Raw genomic sequence first — 16,867 nt, forward strand, 5'->3', positions numbered from 1 at the left:
GAAGCATGGATGATAACCTCTCCTCCGAAGGACACACGCTTGCCTTACCTGGGTGCTCCAGAGAGGCACCCAGGTAGTGAATCCGCTGAGTGGGATTGAGGACCGACTTCTTATAATTGACCTGTAATCCCAGCAAGTGTGGGAGATGGAGGCAAAACGAGAGATGGCTCTGGAGTAGAGTGGGAGTGGAACTCTTGAGGAGCCAGTCGTCTAGATAAGGGTAGACGAATATCTTCCGTTTGCGGAGGAAGGCAGCTACCACCGCCATACACTTTGAGAACGTCCGTGGGGCAGATTTGAGCCCGAATGGCAGAACTCTGTACTGATAGCGCCGACGAGAGATCTGAAACCTGAGAAATATGGAAGTAGGCATCCTGTAGATCGATGGCACACATCCAGTCCCCTTAGTGAAGATGTGGGAAGATCTGATGGAGAGCCAGCATCCTGAACTTTTCTCTTTTGACAAATCCGTTGAGCAGACGGAGGTCGAGGATGGGTCTGTACTCGTTGACCACTCGTTTTTGAACAAGAAAGTACCGGGAGTACACTCCTTGATTTCTCTGCCGGAGTGGAACCTCATCTATGGCCTTTTTGGGAAGGAGAGTGGCTACTTCGTCTAGTAAAAGTCTTTTTTGGATTTGAGGAAGGTACTGCCTCCGTGGGGATACCTGCGGAGGGGGAGACTTGAACCTCAGCAAGTAGCCATGCTGTACAATATTCAGCACCCATCTGTCTTTTGTAATAGCTTCCCACTCTGCCAGGTGAACACTGATACTTCCTCCTACCGGAGTGGCGAACGAGCGCGGAGGAAGTAAGATCTCACTGCTTTGAGGGCTGTTTGGTGGAGGACTGTTGCTGCTTTGCACCACCTCTTCCTCTGCCACGGCCCCGTTGCTGAAACTGGGACCTCTGTTGATTTTGAGAGGACCATTGAGGTGTTTGAACGCGCTGATGAAAGGCACGCTTGTTGCCCTGCCGAAAGCGCTTGCGGTATTCCTTGCGCTTTTCCAGCCCCACAGCTTTAACGGTGTCCAACTCCGCCTTCATTTTGGTCATTTGATAATCCGCGTGAGCCCCAAACAAGGATGACCCGTTAAATGGCAGATTAAGGATCTTTTTCTGCGCATCAGGTTTGAGGCCCGTCAGCCTTAGCCAGGCTGAGCGTCGAGAGCATATGCCATGTGAATAGCCATGTGCGGCGAGATCGGAAGCATCAGCAGCCGCACTGATGATTTGATTGGCTACAAGCCCACCTTCCTGGAGGATTTCCGTAAAATCTTGCCTGTCTTCTCTTGGCAGTTTTTCGACAAATCTTGAGAGGGAGTCCCACAGGGAACGATCATACCACCCTAGCAGGGCTGAAGCACTAGCCACTTTCATGTGGGAGGCGGAAGTGCTGCACATCCTTCTGCCATACGAGTCCATTTGCTTGCTGTCCTTCTCCGGGGGAACAGAAGACGACACGGAGGCAGAATGGGACTTCATGGCAGCGGCCACGATCACTGTGTCCGCTGGCGGGTCCGCCCTCAGAAAGAAAGGTTCCTCAGCCGGAGCCTTATACTTTTTGGCTATTCTTTAGGGCACAGAGCCCACCGTAGCAGGGGTGAGAAATGTGGCCATAGCTGGCTCCAACAATCCTGGCACCAAGGGTAGCAAAGGTCTGGGTGCTGACCGGTGATGCAATGTATCAAAATTGATTGAAGTGGGTGCCAGAGGGGTGTGCAGCGTGATATTCAGTTTCTGCGCACCTCTACCCAGGATGTCAGAGAAAGTAGTGATGTCATCAACTGTGGACACTCGTGACGGCGGTGTAGAAGAGAAGGTCGGAGAGTAGTCCCGGACCGAAGACCTTGTGGAGGAAGACCGGGTGGGAGATCTCGTGCGTCGCCTCTTGTGGGGGCGGTCGCTGTGGCGAGCCCTGGACCCTGATCTGTGCTTTGACGGAGATCTGGGCCTTCTGCGCGAAGATGAGCGGTCCCTGGATCGAGACCGGCATGGAGAAGGAGGCCTTTTGAGTACCCTGAGGAGACTTGCTCCTGTGTGGAGAGATCCTGGAGGGAGAGTACGTGCGGGAAAAGTCCGAGCCCGGACTTCTGCAGTCACCTGGACCCACACCCTCCAACCAGCGAGGAGAAAGTCCAAACTTCTCTGGTGCCTTAGGGGAGCCTTCCGGAGAAATCTGCACGATATGCAGGTCTGGAGATGATGATCGATCCCCAGAAGATCTAGATCTGACTCTTCTCTCTGTGGCCACTGCAGCTGGATCCTTCGACGTCACCATCGGTGCCAATTGCTGAGACTGGCGTTCGGTCCTCGACGGCGGTCTCGACGCCGAATGCCTACGGCATTGCGGAGACATAGACGTCGACCTCCATCGCCGAACCGGTGCCTGAGGTCGCCCTGATGACTTCAACCTCTCACGACGGCGACCTGGCGATCTCGACGTCGATCTCTCCCGACGTCGCACTGGCGACTTCGACGTCGACCGTCCACGACGTCGACCTGGTGACCTCGTCGTCGACCTTTCATGTCGCCGAGTGGGGGTTTGTCTTGACGTTGAATGACCCACTCGCGGCGAGACATACGTCGCCGCATCTCTCGACGCCGACCCCCTCGAGGGAGGCGGAGAGTGTCTCAACGTCGACGGAAGCCTCGACGTCGACGGAGACAGTCCAGATCTCACCGGACTAACAGCCTTTGAGCCCGAAGGGCTGCGCCTCGACGCCGACTTACTTCTTCGCGGCGGAGAATCTCGACGTTGAGATGAATCCCTCGACGCAGAAGTCGTCCTCTGCTTCTTCGACGGTACCTTCGACGTCGACGCGAATCTCCTCGAACCTTGGTCTTCCTGGAGTCAGGAGAGGTGGTATGTCGCCGTTTTTGAGATTGAGAAGCTGAAGAAGGTGGTCTTGAGGATGAATGGTCGCCTTCACGACGGCTCCTCTCCTTCTCCAGCTAGGCATGTAGCTTAATGCGCTCTCTATCTCGCAGAGTGCGCTTGGAAAACTTCTGGCAGTGGGGGCACCGATCAGGCTTGTGTGAAGTTGGCAAACACACAATACACACCGAGTGTGGATCCGCCAGTGCCATCTTATTGCCACAGGAAGGGCATTTCCTGAATAAAGCAGGCATTCTGCTGGAAAGAATTAGGAATTTCTTCAGGAAACCAGCAGAATACACCTTCAGGAGCCAGAAAATGTCGAAAAATCAGAAAAAATCTGAATTACCAAACTTTCAGTCAAAAAACTGAAGAGCTCAAGCTCCAGGATCCTCACAGAAGGAGCCGGAAAAAAGAACTGGCCCAACTGCCAACTTGTTGTTGCAGATCTACTCAGGTGCAAGTGCACCGTCAAAAAGAACTGGCCCAACTGCCACCTGTAGTGCATCATGGGAGCAGGGGGTCTCCTGCAGGTCTTAAAGGCACGGTCCCCTACTCTAATGCCTTAAAGGCAAGGTGTCAGTTTTCTTTGTTTCTTGATACTCTACTGCAGCCTACAGGCAAATGCCTGCAATTACAGGTTTGCTTTATAGCAATAAAGCATTGTTGTGTAACAATTGGCTTGGTGCTTCCTTTTCCTTATGGGTTAGGGGGTACTACAATGCAAACCTATGTAATTTACAGCTTTGCCATGTTTGAAACATTTTTAGGCTGCATGTATATGTTTTCACATATGCATATATATGTATATATATGTATTTTCTATATGCTCCGGGATCCCGCACATGGGCGGGGATTATTCATAGATTATGACTTTGATGAGTATCCCTTGGATGAGAACTAGCTTTTTCAGGCCTTTCTGAGGAGACAAATTGTTCCGTTTTCTCCTTTCGCCTAGAAAAAACCTCACCATCCTGAAGAGATTTTGAAGGACTGCGCCCTCTGTAAACCCATGAGTGGTCTTTTATGAGGCTTTTTGAGGCTGCTCCAGAGAAGAGTGAGAATGAGATGATCGCTCCCTCTTCTGTGATCTTCTTGAGAAGGAAGAAGAGTGCTCACAGTCATCTTCAGACACCAGCTCCTTCCTGGTTTTCAGCTTTTGAAGCCAAATCAGCAGCCGCCCTTCAAGGTCTTTCAGAGGTTTAAACATACCTTACATTCTTTGGCATTGTGCACTGAATAAAGGCAATATATACAGTCCTGATGAGGATCAGCCGACTGAAGCCTTTTCTTACCACAGGTAGAACAGGCCCTAAAAAGACTCTTCTTCTCTTCTTTAATTGACATGCTGACACCAGATTGAAGTCAAGTGATACAGAAACTGGAATTAAGGACAAATCTGGTTATCTCAGAGGTAATGAGAAGGTTTGAAATTCCTTGAAATAGTTAAAAACAGGTATAACTGAGTAGAGCTCAGTGGAGACTCCCTAGCACGACGTGCAGTAGAGAATCTGAGGGACTGGAGCTTCTCACATGAGTGTTCTAGAGGGCAGGACATTCTGATTGGTTCAAACCTAAATTTGGGTTCTTTTTTAAAACTAACTAGGATATGTTACAAAACTGAAGGGCTACGGCCTTTCAAGTCTATGTTTAACACTGCATTGCTATTATAAGGTACCGTGGGACTCCCATCTCGATGACGGGTAATGATTAAAACATTTGAATCTATGAAAGTTCCAATACTGGAGTAATGATTGTTTCTATATTTTTGTGTATTGTTTGGAGGTTCAAATCATCATTTCTGGATTCCAGTGATGATCAAGGAGGGGTCCACATATGTCAAAATGTTAAGAACCATTGGTCTACCCTATTTATTTTATTATGCTGCTCATATGTACCAATAAAATGTCTCTAAGGTAAAAAAAAATGTCCTCTTAATAATGGAGAGTATTGCAAAATAGGTCATTTCAATTCATTCAGTAGTCTGGGCTTGATTTTCTGAGATGTTCAGAGGTTTTTAACAAAGTTTGGAATCTGGTTCGGTTTGTGGAGATGTGCAGCCAGTGAAGCAGATGGTGCTCCAACTCTGCTAGATGAGTGTATGAGCATTTAAGAATTGTATTTGATTGGTAGCTTCTCTGAGAATCTTAAATAGGAACAAGGGTATAAAAAACAAAAATTGTATTTTAAAAATGCATGCAAACACAGGAGTTGCCATGTTTATCATACATGTATTATATGACAGAGTATTTAATAACGAGTCAGAAACCGGTGATTCTACATAAATACATAATTTTAATAGAACCAACAAAAAAACAAAATTATATTTTTAATCAAAACGTTCCCTAGTGTTTTTATTTACAAACAGATATTGTGCCTTGGAAAAGCAGCTGCAAATATAAAAACGTTTATAGGCAACAAAAGCATTGCAATAAGACTTTAAAATAAACTTTTAATTTATGTGGTACACGGTTAATTAGGATGCTTTTGATTGACTGTGCTCTAGTATAAAATTTGCAAAGGAAAAGCTTTTGATAGACTTTACCAAGTGGGCATCATGTCTGGAAACCAAACTCTACCCAGGTGCTTGGACACTTCCCAATGAATCTGATCCAAACTATACTTCTCGTCCGGTATCAGCACCTCCTCCATGATAGACAGCTGAGATAATCGGCCGCCACACATTTTCACAAACTCAACAAAGGCACTGCAGGAAACCTCACATTCCCCTAGCCCAATAGCCGTCAGATTCTTGCAACGCTCTGCAATACGAATTAGCTCTTCATCCAGGGGGCGCAGCCCATTGGCGCAGACAACCAGCTCAACTAAGCGAGGGCAATTCATCCCAACACGACCCAAAACATCTTTGCTCACAGATCGCCCAAAGTAAAGATGAGTGGCTGGTGTTTCATAGCGAAAAAACGGGTCAAATTCTTCTTCATACAAGAAAAAATACATAACCAAGTTCACTTTGGGGGAATGCTTAATGAGAGCATCCCAGCTGCTCTTTTGAATTGTGTGAAACTGAGTCTGCCCTGGATTTTCACTGACAACATCAATTCGAAGGTGTTCTAATCGCACATGTTTCTCGGACGACAAAGCAAGTAAAAGATCATCACTTAGCAGGTAGTAGTTCAAGGCAAGCTCACGCAATCCATGGCACTGGTCAGCCACACAAAGAATACCTAATGGGAAAAACAAAAAGTAATTAACGGCTTGCAACAGACAAAAAGACAAGCTGGAAATGTATGCTATGGAGAACATGCTTACTCATAACGCAACCTCCTGTATGTACTTTCAGTGAAATAATGGGCATTTAACTGATCCGCCAGTAGCAGGATCCCTAAACCTTTTCATGAGAATATCAATTATTATTTTTTAAAGCATCCAAACCTAAAAACAACTTTTAAAGATGGAGTATTAAAACCTTAACCTATCAATGTAGAGAGAGAAGCCACTAAACTTGCTAAATGGACAAGTTACTTACCTTTGGGAACGCCTTATCTGAAAAGATAAAGAATCTAGCTGCAGAGTCCTGATTTTAGAATCCTCCCCAGGTGCCAGGCTGGATCTGGAAATGTTTTCAGCACTACCTCTGCACATCAGTAGAGGGCATCGAACGACTCTGTAGCGCCGTCATCTTTCAAATGCAACGTCAACCAAGTCCATATAAGCCCTCCCCCAACATCAGTTTTTGGTACTATTTCCGCGCCAACGTAGAGAAACAGTCTCTGAAAACAATGTGCCAAAAAGGGAAAAATCTTGTATCGACAAGTACAGATTGAAAAAACTATAGTAGTATGCAAGGATGGGATCTGGGAGACTACATGGCCCTCAGTTCGCAGAGTGGGGAGGATGGGGGGATTGATAAGGAATCTGCGGCTAGATCCTGTCTCTACCAGATAAGGCGTTACCGAAGGTAAGTAAATTGTCCATCTGATAGAGACATCTAGCCGCAGATTACTTATCTTAGAATCAGATACCCAAGCAATGCCATCCTTGGAGAAGGGCTGAGAACTGACGTCACCAAACATCCCCAAAAGGAAAAGTCGGTCCAAAAGATAGAAAGGGACTAGACTATCCGAAAATGATAGGTGAAGCAAGATACTCACCGAGAGGACTAGTCCCCAAGAAGGAATAACTATGGAAAGCCCGTAGGGACTAGAAAGCCATAGGACCGTGAGAAATCCGGTACAGAATCAGTAAAAGAGACAGCCCCAAAAAGGGATGCATCCTAAGATCGGGGAATGTAAGGGACCAAGGACAATGGATCATAGAGTCCAGACTCAAACCAATGGGAGGAGCATACATAGCATGCCCATACACAGCAAACGCAGACAACGAATAAGAGCACCCGCCAAGTGTTGAAGAAACTGTACTGAGAAAGAGAGGTCGAAAAAGGGGCCCTCCAATGATAGAATTATGGAGAAAGAGAAGAAACAACAATGAATGCTTAAAAGCATCATTAGGAAAAGACCAAGAATGGTAAAAGATACTGTTCGTATACTAAGAACCTTGACAGATATATATATATATATATATATATATATATATATATATATATATATATATCCTCCTCTGGATAAATAATAAGGGAACAGACCAGTACAGCCAAGAATGGTGGACCAGCTTACCAAGTAGGGTGTAGGTAAGGGGCAGAATCATTTGTGGAAAACACACATGTATATACCTGATATAAAATACATCTACAAGAAAACCATTCAAGAGATAGGTATATACACGCAGAGACATTCACAGATGAACGTATAAAAGGATAAATATGCATATAAAAAACATATCATTTCCCATAGACACACAAGTCATACAGGGTCCGGCAAATGTATATCCACTGCTCCAAAGGTAGCCCACGTCCTCCGCCAGTGAGCGGGAGGACGAGAAGTGGACAGACGAAGGGCACTCCAGAAACAGAGGTAACCAGGGAAGGACAGGGATAATACTCCCCACCAACGTAAAAGAAGAGTTTATGACAGTAACTGAGGTGGAGACAGAAAGACAAAGCTGGGAAAAGCAGCACACAGCCACATTCGAGTAGTAAGAGAAAGGAATTGCCCACTATGGGGAAACAAGGGAACCGTCCAAAAACCAATGGCACTGACTGAGGAAGAATGCCAGCAGAAGGTAGCAGGAGAAGAAGAAGGAAGAAGGAAGAGGAAGAAGAAGAGGAAGAAGAAGAGGAAGAAGAAGAGGAAGAAGAAGAGGAAGAGGAAGAGGAAGAGGAAGAGGAAGAGGAAGAGGAAGAAAACCTGAGAAAGGATAGAAAATGCTGTGAGAAAAAGTAATGAAATAGCAAAGGAGGGGGTCAAATGGGACCTTTCCCATTGAAAAAAAGGGGGGAAGCCACGGATGCAGGAGTAGAGGGAGGAAAGATACAGGAAATAAGGAAAACGTAGCCTCCTGTGAAATAAGGATACCCGACAAGGATCCAAACAATCAAACGGGCTGGTGTCCCATGTGAAGAGAACTGAAAAGAACAGCTGACACAACAGCTGCCACACAGGTGCGATGGCAGATATGTATAAAAGATACAAGAGTACCGGACTGTTGAAGATAAACAGCATCAAGAGCACAATAAGCAGAAAAGGAGCCAACACAAGAAGGCAGTGCCCAGGCACAATATGAAATAATACGCCAAAAGACGCTGTTACCACACGGGCAGTAGGTAAGTGGGGTTGTGGAACCCAAACCTGAACCATGAGGAACACAAAAATGAGTAATCTGTGTGGTCCATAGTGTAAAACAGAACAAGATAAGGTCCACACCGAAGAGGGTCGAAGACGGGAATGAAAGTAAACCAGGCCAAGAGTTTGCCTGCTTGTGGAACCAGTATCGCTCATATTGATACAAGGGTAGAGAAATATGACGTTAAAGTCCATATAAGGGACACTAAGTGCATAGGTAGCTTACAAAAATGTCTTCAAGGCATACCAAATAAGTTCCCTGAGAATGGGGAGGCTACAGTGCATCCGGAGAACGCAAACCGAATACCCGCCACAGAGTAAGCTCTCGGGTAGAAAAAAATCAAACGTCAAAAAGAAGCTGTAAGAACAGACTCCCAGGTGACCGCAAAGCAAGATATGTTCCAGATGGATGCAAACTAAACCTGTCACTGACAGCATAAACTAGATGATAAGTACCTGCAGAAGCAGGAACACCACACCAGGTGTAACCCTGGAAGGGAGAGAAGTACTCCACCCTATAAAGGTGGGTAAGAGACACAACAAGGGGAAACAACCTGTTCCCAACAACCTCAGTACAACAGCAGAGTCAATAGAATATACCATCATGACTATCCCTGAAGCTTAGTCACAATGCGCATCAAAAAGTGAGGTGCCATCTAAAGGCATTTCAATTAAAGTAGTTTGCACAGCCTCTGAAAACCTGGAAGTACGCTAGCATGCATGGCGACATAGAGCTATGGAAGAGGCCATGGTCTGACCAACAGAATCTGTGGTATCCTTCTCACAGAAAATGCTAAGTGTGGCAGCCTGTTGCCCATCTCGTACCAGGGGAACAAGAGCGTTCCGTGCTTACTGCAGAAAGGAGGGCAAGAGGAGCTCCACTGAGTTCCACAAGGCATGGGAGACGCGGGAGTAGACACAATAAGTGTTCAGAGAGTACAGGGCAGAGTTAGAAGAGAAAGTTCTCCTACAGCAAGCATCACATTTCCTGGCCTTTCTTTCCAGAGGGACAGGGGGGAGAAAATCAATAATTTGTGTGGCTAAAACAGCCAGAACCACAAAGCTTTTATTAGAGGGATGTCTAAGGAAACAAGAGGGATCCTTCGAGCCGGAAGATGCCTGTGAGAAATAGACCAATCCACAGGGAGCCCTGTTTCAGGTTTGTCCCAAGCACCCAATAAGATATGATAAAACCAGTCACTATAAGGAAGTACAGGCCCATCGTTAGACTGGTCAGGATGTAGAACACAGCTTAAAGGTTCTGTTGACAATTCAACAGAAGCAAGGTATAAATCAAGGACAAACGAAACTCGATGGAGCATGCCAGCCAGCGTGGAACTACCCTATGTGGCCAAACCAGTAGAAGACAGGATGTTGGAAGCCGGAGAAGAGTCTAAGCCACTGGCGTCATCCAAGTCAAGTAACCAGCAAGACTGCATAGGGGGTGGAACCATGTCCAAAGTGGGAGGGGGGACACACCACACCATCTGTAGTACTTCCCCAACCATTGTCCTCAGAGGGAAAAAACAGACTGGGGGTTGGGGGACTGAGACAGTCAGCTCTATTTGTTCAGAATCCGATGCCATAACCGAAGCCAGTCGACGCCGTGAAGACGTTGGAAGGGGCGACGGACCACTATAGGAGCCAAACAAGAGCCTGATGCGAAATTGGAGTCAGCAGACCAGAAACAGGAGGCGAAGTTGGGAGCCTCAACAGTGCATGGTGTCAGACACAGGAGGTTGACCTGGAGCAGAGGGAGAACCCACCAACGTGGTAACAGGCGTAATGCTGAATAGAAGGGCGGCATCTTAAAAGGAAGAAGAAGAATGTTGAGAAGAATTTCATTTAACTGTTTTATTATGTGCATGGCTATGCAGTAAGAGACTGACAAATTAAAATGCTTAATCGTTGGCTATAGTAACTCTTAACAGCCATGTTTTTCTTGCTCATGCTAACTGCTCATTGGATGTGCTAGTCTCTGTGATGAAACGATATAAGCCTTGGCACCCAAAGTGTGATTTCCAAAAATCTAGCTTGCTTAGCTGAAACAATTTACACTTTTTACTTATGAAGGCAGCTTACATGTTCTCTCTTCAGAGCTCATCTATGAACCTCCTTGTAGTCTTGATGAGAGAATTCAGTAATGTAATCAATGCTACAAATGTCTGTGACAAGCTATGTATGTGTATCCTGCCTTCTCTCAGGCAAATGGTCTCCACTGTAAGCATTGAGGGGATCTTGTCAGTCTGCTCTGGAACTTACAGGCTTCAAAGCACATTTACTATGTTATTTTTACACCACGCGACACAGCAAGTAAACTTGCTGAACGCATTGAGTGAAAGGGAGAGAGCAGGAAGGCTCCATATTTGCAAAGATATGGAACATTTTGGCTCTCTGCTTGCGGTGGCGCACTGTGTGCTGCCTAGCACCAACGCAGGCACCGTTGCACCATAGTGTAAGGGTGCCTGGATTACAGTCAGGATTGATTTGTGCAGGAGGGACCCCTTCCTGCACGAAAACAATCCTTAGTGGTATATTGTTCTTACTATGTGTGTTGGATCCTATAGTACACATGGAAAGAGGAAGCAAGAAGGAAAAATAAAGACATTTCTCCTTATTATGGCTCTGTCAGAAAAGCACACCATTTTGGCACAAGCCTCGGTTAACAAGTCTCTGGTTTTGCATCAAAATACATGGGTGAGTGTATGGGAACACCCATGCGCCACCCATGTAACACCTACCTGAAGCAAAGTAACACAAAGCAACGCTATGCGCTGCCTTGCTTTATTTTGTATCGCCAAAGCCACACAAAGTGGCTTTGCATGGCTTTGTAAATGCCCAAAAAGATTTTGCGTCCGGGCTGTGCCACAAAAGTGATGCAACCATAACACCAAATCAAAGTAATTTCTTAATTATTTTTTTGCAATAAATACATTTTAGACTAAACCTAAACATGCAACATATTTTTCTTCTATAACATTTTTGCATTTGCAATTTATGAAAACCATGAGCTGATACAAGAAGACTGGAAACTACTTACTACCATTACTTCTTGAATCGAAGAACCTACCAATGCGTATTACTCATGCAAACCTTGGCCACATTACCATATGGGAACTTCTTAATAAGAACAACTTGGAGAAAAGTCCATGTATCTGCTCTCCTTTTCTAGGGGTGTCAGAAATGTTATGGAGAGAATCTCCTTGTAACTGCACAATCAAGAGGGGTGATCTCTCTCTCAGAAACAAGTGGTCTCATTCAGGTGGCTTGTTAGTTTGATCTGTCTTCACTGGAAGGGCTCATGCATCAATGTTTAGCCATCATGCTGGCATGTTAGTCCCCTCATGAAATGCGACATCTGTTATTGGCTACACTGTGGCAACTGAAGGGAATATTCATCCAAATCTGAGGTAGGAGATCTAGGATTTGTGTCTCAGTGTTAATTATTTTCTGGAACGATATCTATGACTGTCTAGGTCTTGTCCCTGGAGTGGCAACTTGGCCTTTCTTCATTAAGTTGCTCTGCTTTTTCATCTTCCCAAAGGAGGAGGTAAAAGGAAATAATGATTGAGAAGCTTTAGGTGTTGTAGGCTCCACCTATAGTTGTTGGGGAGAAGCTGGCCCATCACATTTCCTGAGGGGAGATGGATAGAGCAACTGAAGCGAAGGGTACTGCATACTCAAAAGCTGGCTATTCAGCATTGATGATAACATTTGGATTCACAGCACCCTCAGCTGCAAGAAAGATTCCAAATGAGAAACAGTGTCTTTATAGGAGGTCATCGATGAGTTTTTAGACTCTCAATTCAAATATTTTATCAACAGCAGCGAATGGGAATGAGGGCCTTTGAAAGGTGCCAAATAATTGCAGGGGAAGAGGAATTGTCCGCTCGCGTTTTTTATCTAGGGTACATCCCAGTAAACATTTGTTCCTTGTGTCTTTCAAATATGTCTCACTCGTCCTACAGTGAATAGTCTCCCTGCCCTTCGGTCACATATAAGTGATAAATATCAATAGGAGTCAATGTCAATTCTTTGCACCACAGGACAATCTCTTATCAAAAACCACAAAATAGTGACTGAACAAGACGGATAAAGTCTCCAGGAAAACAATAGTATTTAGAGGCAGGTGGCCAAGGAGGGATATGAAACAGTTTTGATAAAGTTATGTATGTATATATGTGTATATGTGTATATGTGTATACGTGTATATATATATATATATATATATATATATTCAATGAAAAAACCAAAGGTTTCACACATGTTATAGTTAGCTGGACATTTCACTAAAAAACCATTGAAATTCCCCCGTTATAGTTAGTTCAGCTAACTATAACTCGCGCGCCCGCAATGCACTACTGATGACGTCACATATTACATCACTCATGACATGGTCATGACATGGTCACTGACATCACTGACATCACTCATGACATCACTGATGACATCTCAAATGACATCACTGATGACATCACTGATGACATCATCCTTGTGATAGAGTGGCAGACCTCCTCTCCCCCTAATATAACCATTGAAACACACATTCAAAAATAGAAACTAAAATGTTCAAAATAATGAACATATCAATATCAGTTACAACAACCTATTCAGTAATTCTAAGAACCACATACACATACAGTAATTCACCAACAGTCCTCTACAGTCACTCATACATGTACTCACTCATCATATGTACTCATACACCTGTACATCCCGTTACACAATGCCACTCATCCATAGAGTAACTCACACACATAGTCACTCATGCTAATAAAGAATCAATCATCCATTTACTTGCATATACAGTTATACACACACCACCACACTTACTTCTACAGAAACGTACATATACTTACTCTTTTAAACAATCACTTATAGAAACACACACTTATTCATACAGGAACTCTTCCAATCTCTCACTCTCACATATACTCACTTATATACACCAATAGTCACATATACTAGTTTAAAACATATGTAGTTACTCATAAAGACACTATTGAGACAGTCATTCACTCACTAACACACCCATGCACACACTCATCCACCCATACAGTCCTGCACACATGCTGTATTCAACACATACAAACAGTGAGTCACTCATTCATGCACCTATGCACTAAGTAATACCCCCCACCGAACCATACAGAAACTCAGACACTCATAGTGATAAAAAACCAACTAATAACCTATATAGACACTCATGTAGCTACTCACCAACCCATGCAGCCACTTATACACAAAGTAAGAAACTGATACAGATATTTAAATATTTAAAGATTACTCAGTAAGCCATGTATTCACTATGATACACTTAAACAGTCAGTTACACAAAAAAAATTCCCAAAAAAAGTATCCATTTAGACACTTATATACCCATTTATTCTTCCTTTGACCTTGAGATATACATAAATATAAAAAATATATAATTTTCATAAAAACACACAATCACTGGATGATGTCATCAGTGATGTCATCAGTGATGTCATTTGAGATGTCATCAGTGATGTCATGAGTGATGTCAGTGACCATGTCATGAGTGATGTAATATGTGACGTCATCAGTAGTGCATTGCGGGCGCGCGAGTTATAGTTAGCTGAACTAACTATAACGGGGGAATTTCAATGGTTTTTTACGAGTGAAATGTCCAGCTAACTATAACATGTGTGAAACCTTTGGTTTTTTCATTGAATTTCTAAGGTTTTTTAAATGCTAATTCCTAACTATAACGTGTGTGAAACCCATGGTTTTTTCAGTGAATTTCAAAGGTTTTTTAAATGCTAATTTCTAACTATGCCTACAGAGATAGGACATGTGAAGAAAGAAGAAAAAATGCACAGAAAGAAACAAAAGAAGTGCAGAAAGAAGCAACAGAAGTCCTCAAATACGAAGATAAGTGCAGGAAGAAGGATAACGTGCAGAAAGAACAAAAAGAAGAGCAGAAAGAAGCCTTGTTGCAAAATCATCCTGTACCCTCAACTTTTTCAGACGGATACTGGTGGTAACTGAGTCTGACTAACCAGTCCTAGAGCCAGTGCTATGTTAAAAGACACTTAGAATACAGTGAAAACACCTACATACACTAGGGAACATTATGCGTTGGGGTCCCCCTGTGATTAGCATGACCTCCTCTGTAAGCCCCTAGTGTATAATAGGGCATGGGGATTAAAACTACCTCTTAAAACAGGCCACAGGGCGTTTTTGCACACATTAACTCAGGCCCCGTCCCCTCCCTTCACCACTGTGTAAACACGCCCTGTGTCCATTTTTAGTTGGGAGATTAAGTTCATTTGAATCCTGAGGGTCCCTAGGGTCCAACTAGCCCACTAGGTACCTCCAGTAAGTGCCACAGAGCTGCGTTGCAGAGAGGTGTAAAAAGTGGCACGGCCTGGACCACCTCTCTGCAATGCAGCTCAGTGGCGCTTACTGGAAGCACTTGGTGGGCTAGTTAGCCCCCAGGGGCCCTCAGTATTGAAGGGAAATTATATCCCCAATTTAAAACATGCCATAGTGCGTGTTTGCACACGTCACCTCAGGCCCCGTCCCCTCCCTTCACCACTGTGTAAACGCGCCCTGTGGCTGTTCTAAGTTGAGAGTCCCCCTGAATCCTAAGGGTCCCTAGGGTCAAACTAGACCACTAGGTACCTCCAGTAAGCGCCACAGAGCTGCGTTGCAGAGAGGTGTAAAAAGGGGCTTGGCCTCATAACACCTGGCTGCAGCGCAGCTCCCTGGCGCATACTGGAGATGCCTGTTGGGGGCGCGTTTGCAGAGTGCTGCACGGAGGGGGCATGGCCTCCGGCACGATGCCAGTCTTTTATTTATTTTAGTTTTTTAAGAAGGGGGGCTGTTTGGTTCCCCTTCTTATTCTAATTTATTGGCCCTGATGACCCCATCCCCCAGGGCCAGTCTCCTAATTATATTTTTTTGACCCCAATCCCCAGGGCCGGCCACTGTTTTTTATTATTTTTAAAAAATATATATTTATAGACACACCTAGGACATGCTGGACAAACCGTACGTACCTATCACCATGACGATTTGCGTGATATTCATTAAAAGGCGACTATGCATGCAATGAATCCACGTGGAATGTATTTACACCACTAGTGAAGCTCTGACATGTCTGATGCCCTACCGTGCCTAATCCTGGTAGACACCCTTGTCGTTTATTTATACAAACATGGGTAGCTATTGACGGGCACATTTAATACATATGCACACCAAGCCATTCAAAGGGGATTCGATAAAAATTCGACCAAAACTATGCAAGAAACCCCCCTCACGGTTAATAAAACACACATCCACTGCCGGATGTGTAATACTTTTTATTTTACTCTCTGGAAAGGGGACGAACATCACTTGAGAGTCACAGCGTGCTCCTGACAGAGCCCAATGCTGTGTTACACCCACCATTGCCTGCCGAGTGCCACACACCTCTGTGTTGTATTCCACTAGCTAGTGCATATGCTATGACACTCTCTAGCCCATGTGCACTGTAACACCACCCCGTGAATATGTCATGCCACACTTGTCTTCGCACGGGTTATATTGCCCCATCTAACGTGCCTTTCTCGATGCCTATGTTATAACGCACAGTGCTATGCCATACATATTACAATCTGGGATCCATATATTTGTCACAGTGCATATGCAACGTTACACTCCCCAGCACATATTTTATATTACAACTTTAGAGACTAGTTAGGTTACACAACACTGCCCTGTGCATATTACACTCCAAGGCGCATATCGCATAGCACGCGCTAGTGCCTGTGCTATCTCGCGCTCTCCAATGAATCTGTCATTGCGCACAATGTATTGCAAATTATATTTCACGCCCGGTTCATCTTATATCACACTTTTTGGTGCATAGTTTATACCATACACTATATCTAGTTTTCATTTTCAATCGTGCTCTCAGGACTATGTTCTATATAACACTGTGTTCACCTACCCTTTTCACGGGCATTACATTTTGCGATAGGGGGTGGAGGGTCAGGGGGTGTTTCTGCCAAGTGAGCCCGGAGTCACAGTCACAAACGTCCTCTTCTTCCTGAATAAAAGTGAGATTATGCTGCATACTTGTTCATATTTTAAGTAGTTCGCACAGACACAATGTTTTAAAAACAATAAAGTTCCTAATACCCGCCTTCTCTGAACAGTTAGCTTGCTGCCCCATCCCCTTCCTCCCTATCCTCTGTTGTGTGAATCCATGGACTAGCCTCCTCCCTCCTGCCATGCATGGTCTGATGTGCTGCCACTGCCCTCAATTTAGTATGATGTACCA

The 16,867-nt window shown here is 44.6% G+C and overlaps 1 protein-coding gene across 1 annotated transcript in view; it reads right to left on the bottom strand.

Moving 5' to 3' along the window:
* Positions 1–5,153: 5,153 nt before the first annotated feature.
* The window catches only part of FBXL3 (F-box and leucine rich repeat protein 3), a 159,162-nt gene continuing 147,448 nt past the window's right edge, over positions 5,154–16,867 (bottom strand). The window contains exon 5 of the mRNA XM_085622052.1: positions 5,154–6,063. Coding sequence (XP_085478178.1) covers positions 5,420–6,063 — 644 coding nt within the window. The 3' untranslated portion in view covers positions 5,154–5,419. The remainder of the gene's footprint in view (positions 6,064–16,867) is intronic.

Source organism: Triturus cristatus, chromosome 8, assembly GCF_964204655.1.
Source record: "Triturus cristatus chromosome 8, aTriCri1.1, whole genome shotgun sequence".
Taxonomy (NCBI): Eukaryota; Metazoa; Chordata; class Amphibia; order Caudata; family Salamandridae; genus Triturus; species Triturus cristatus.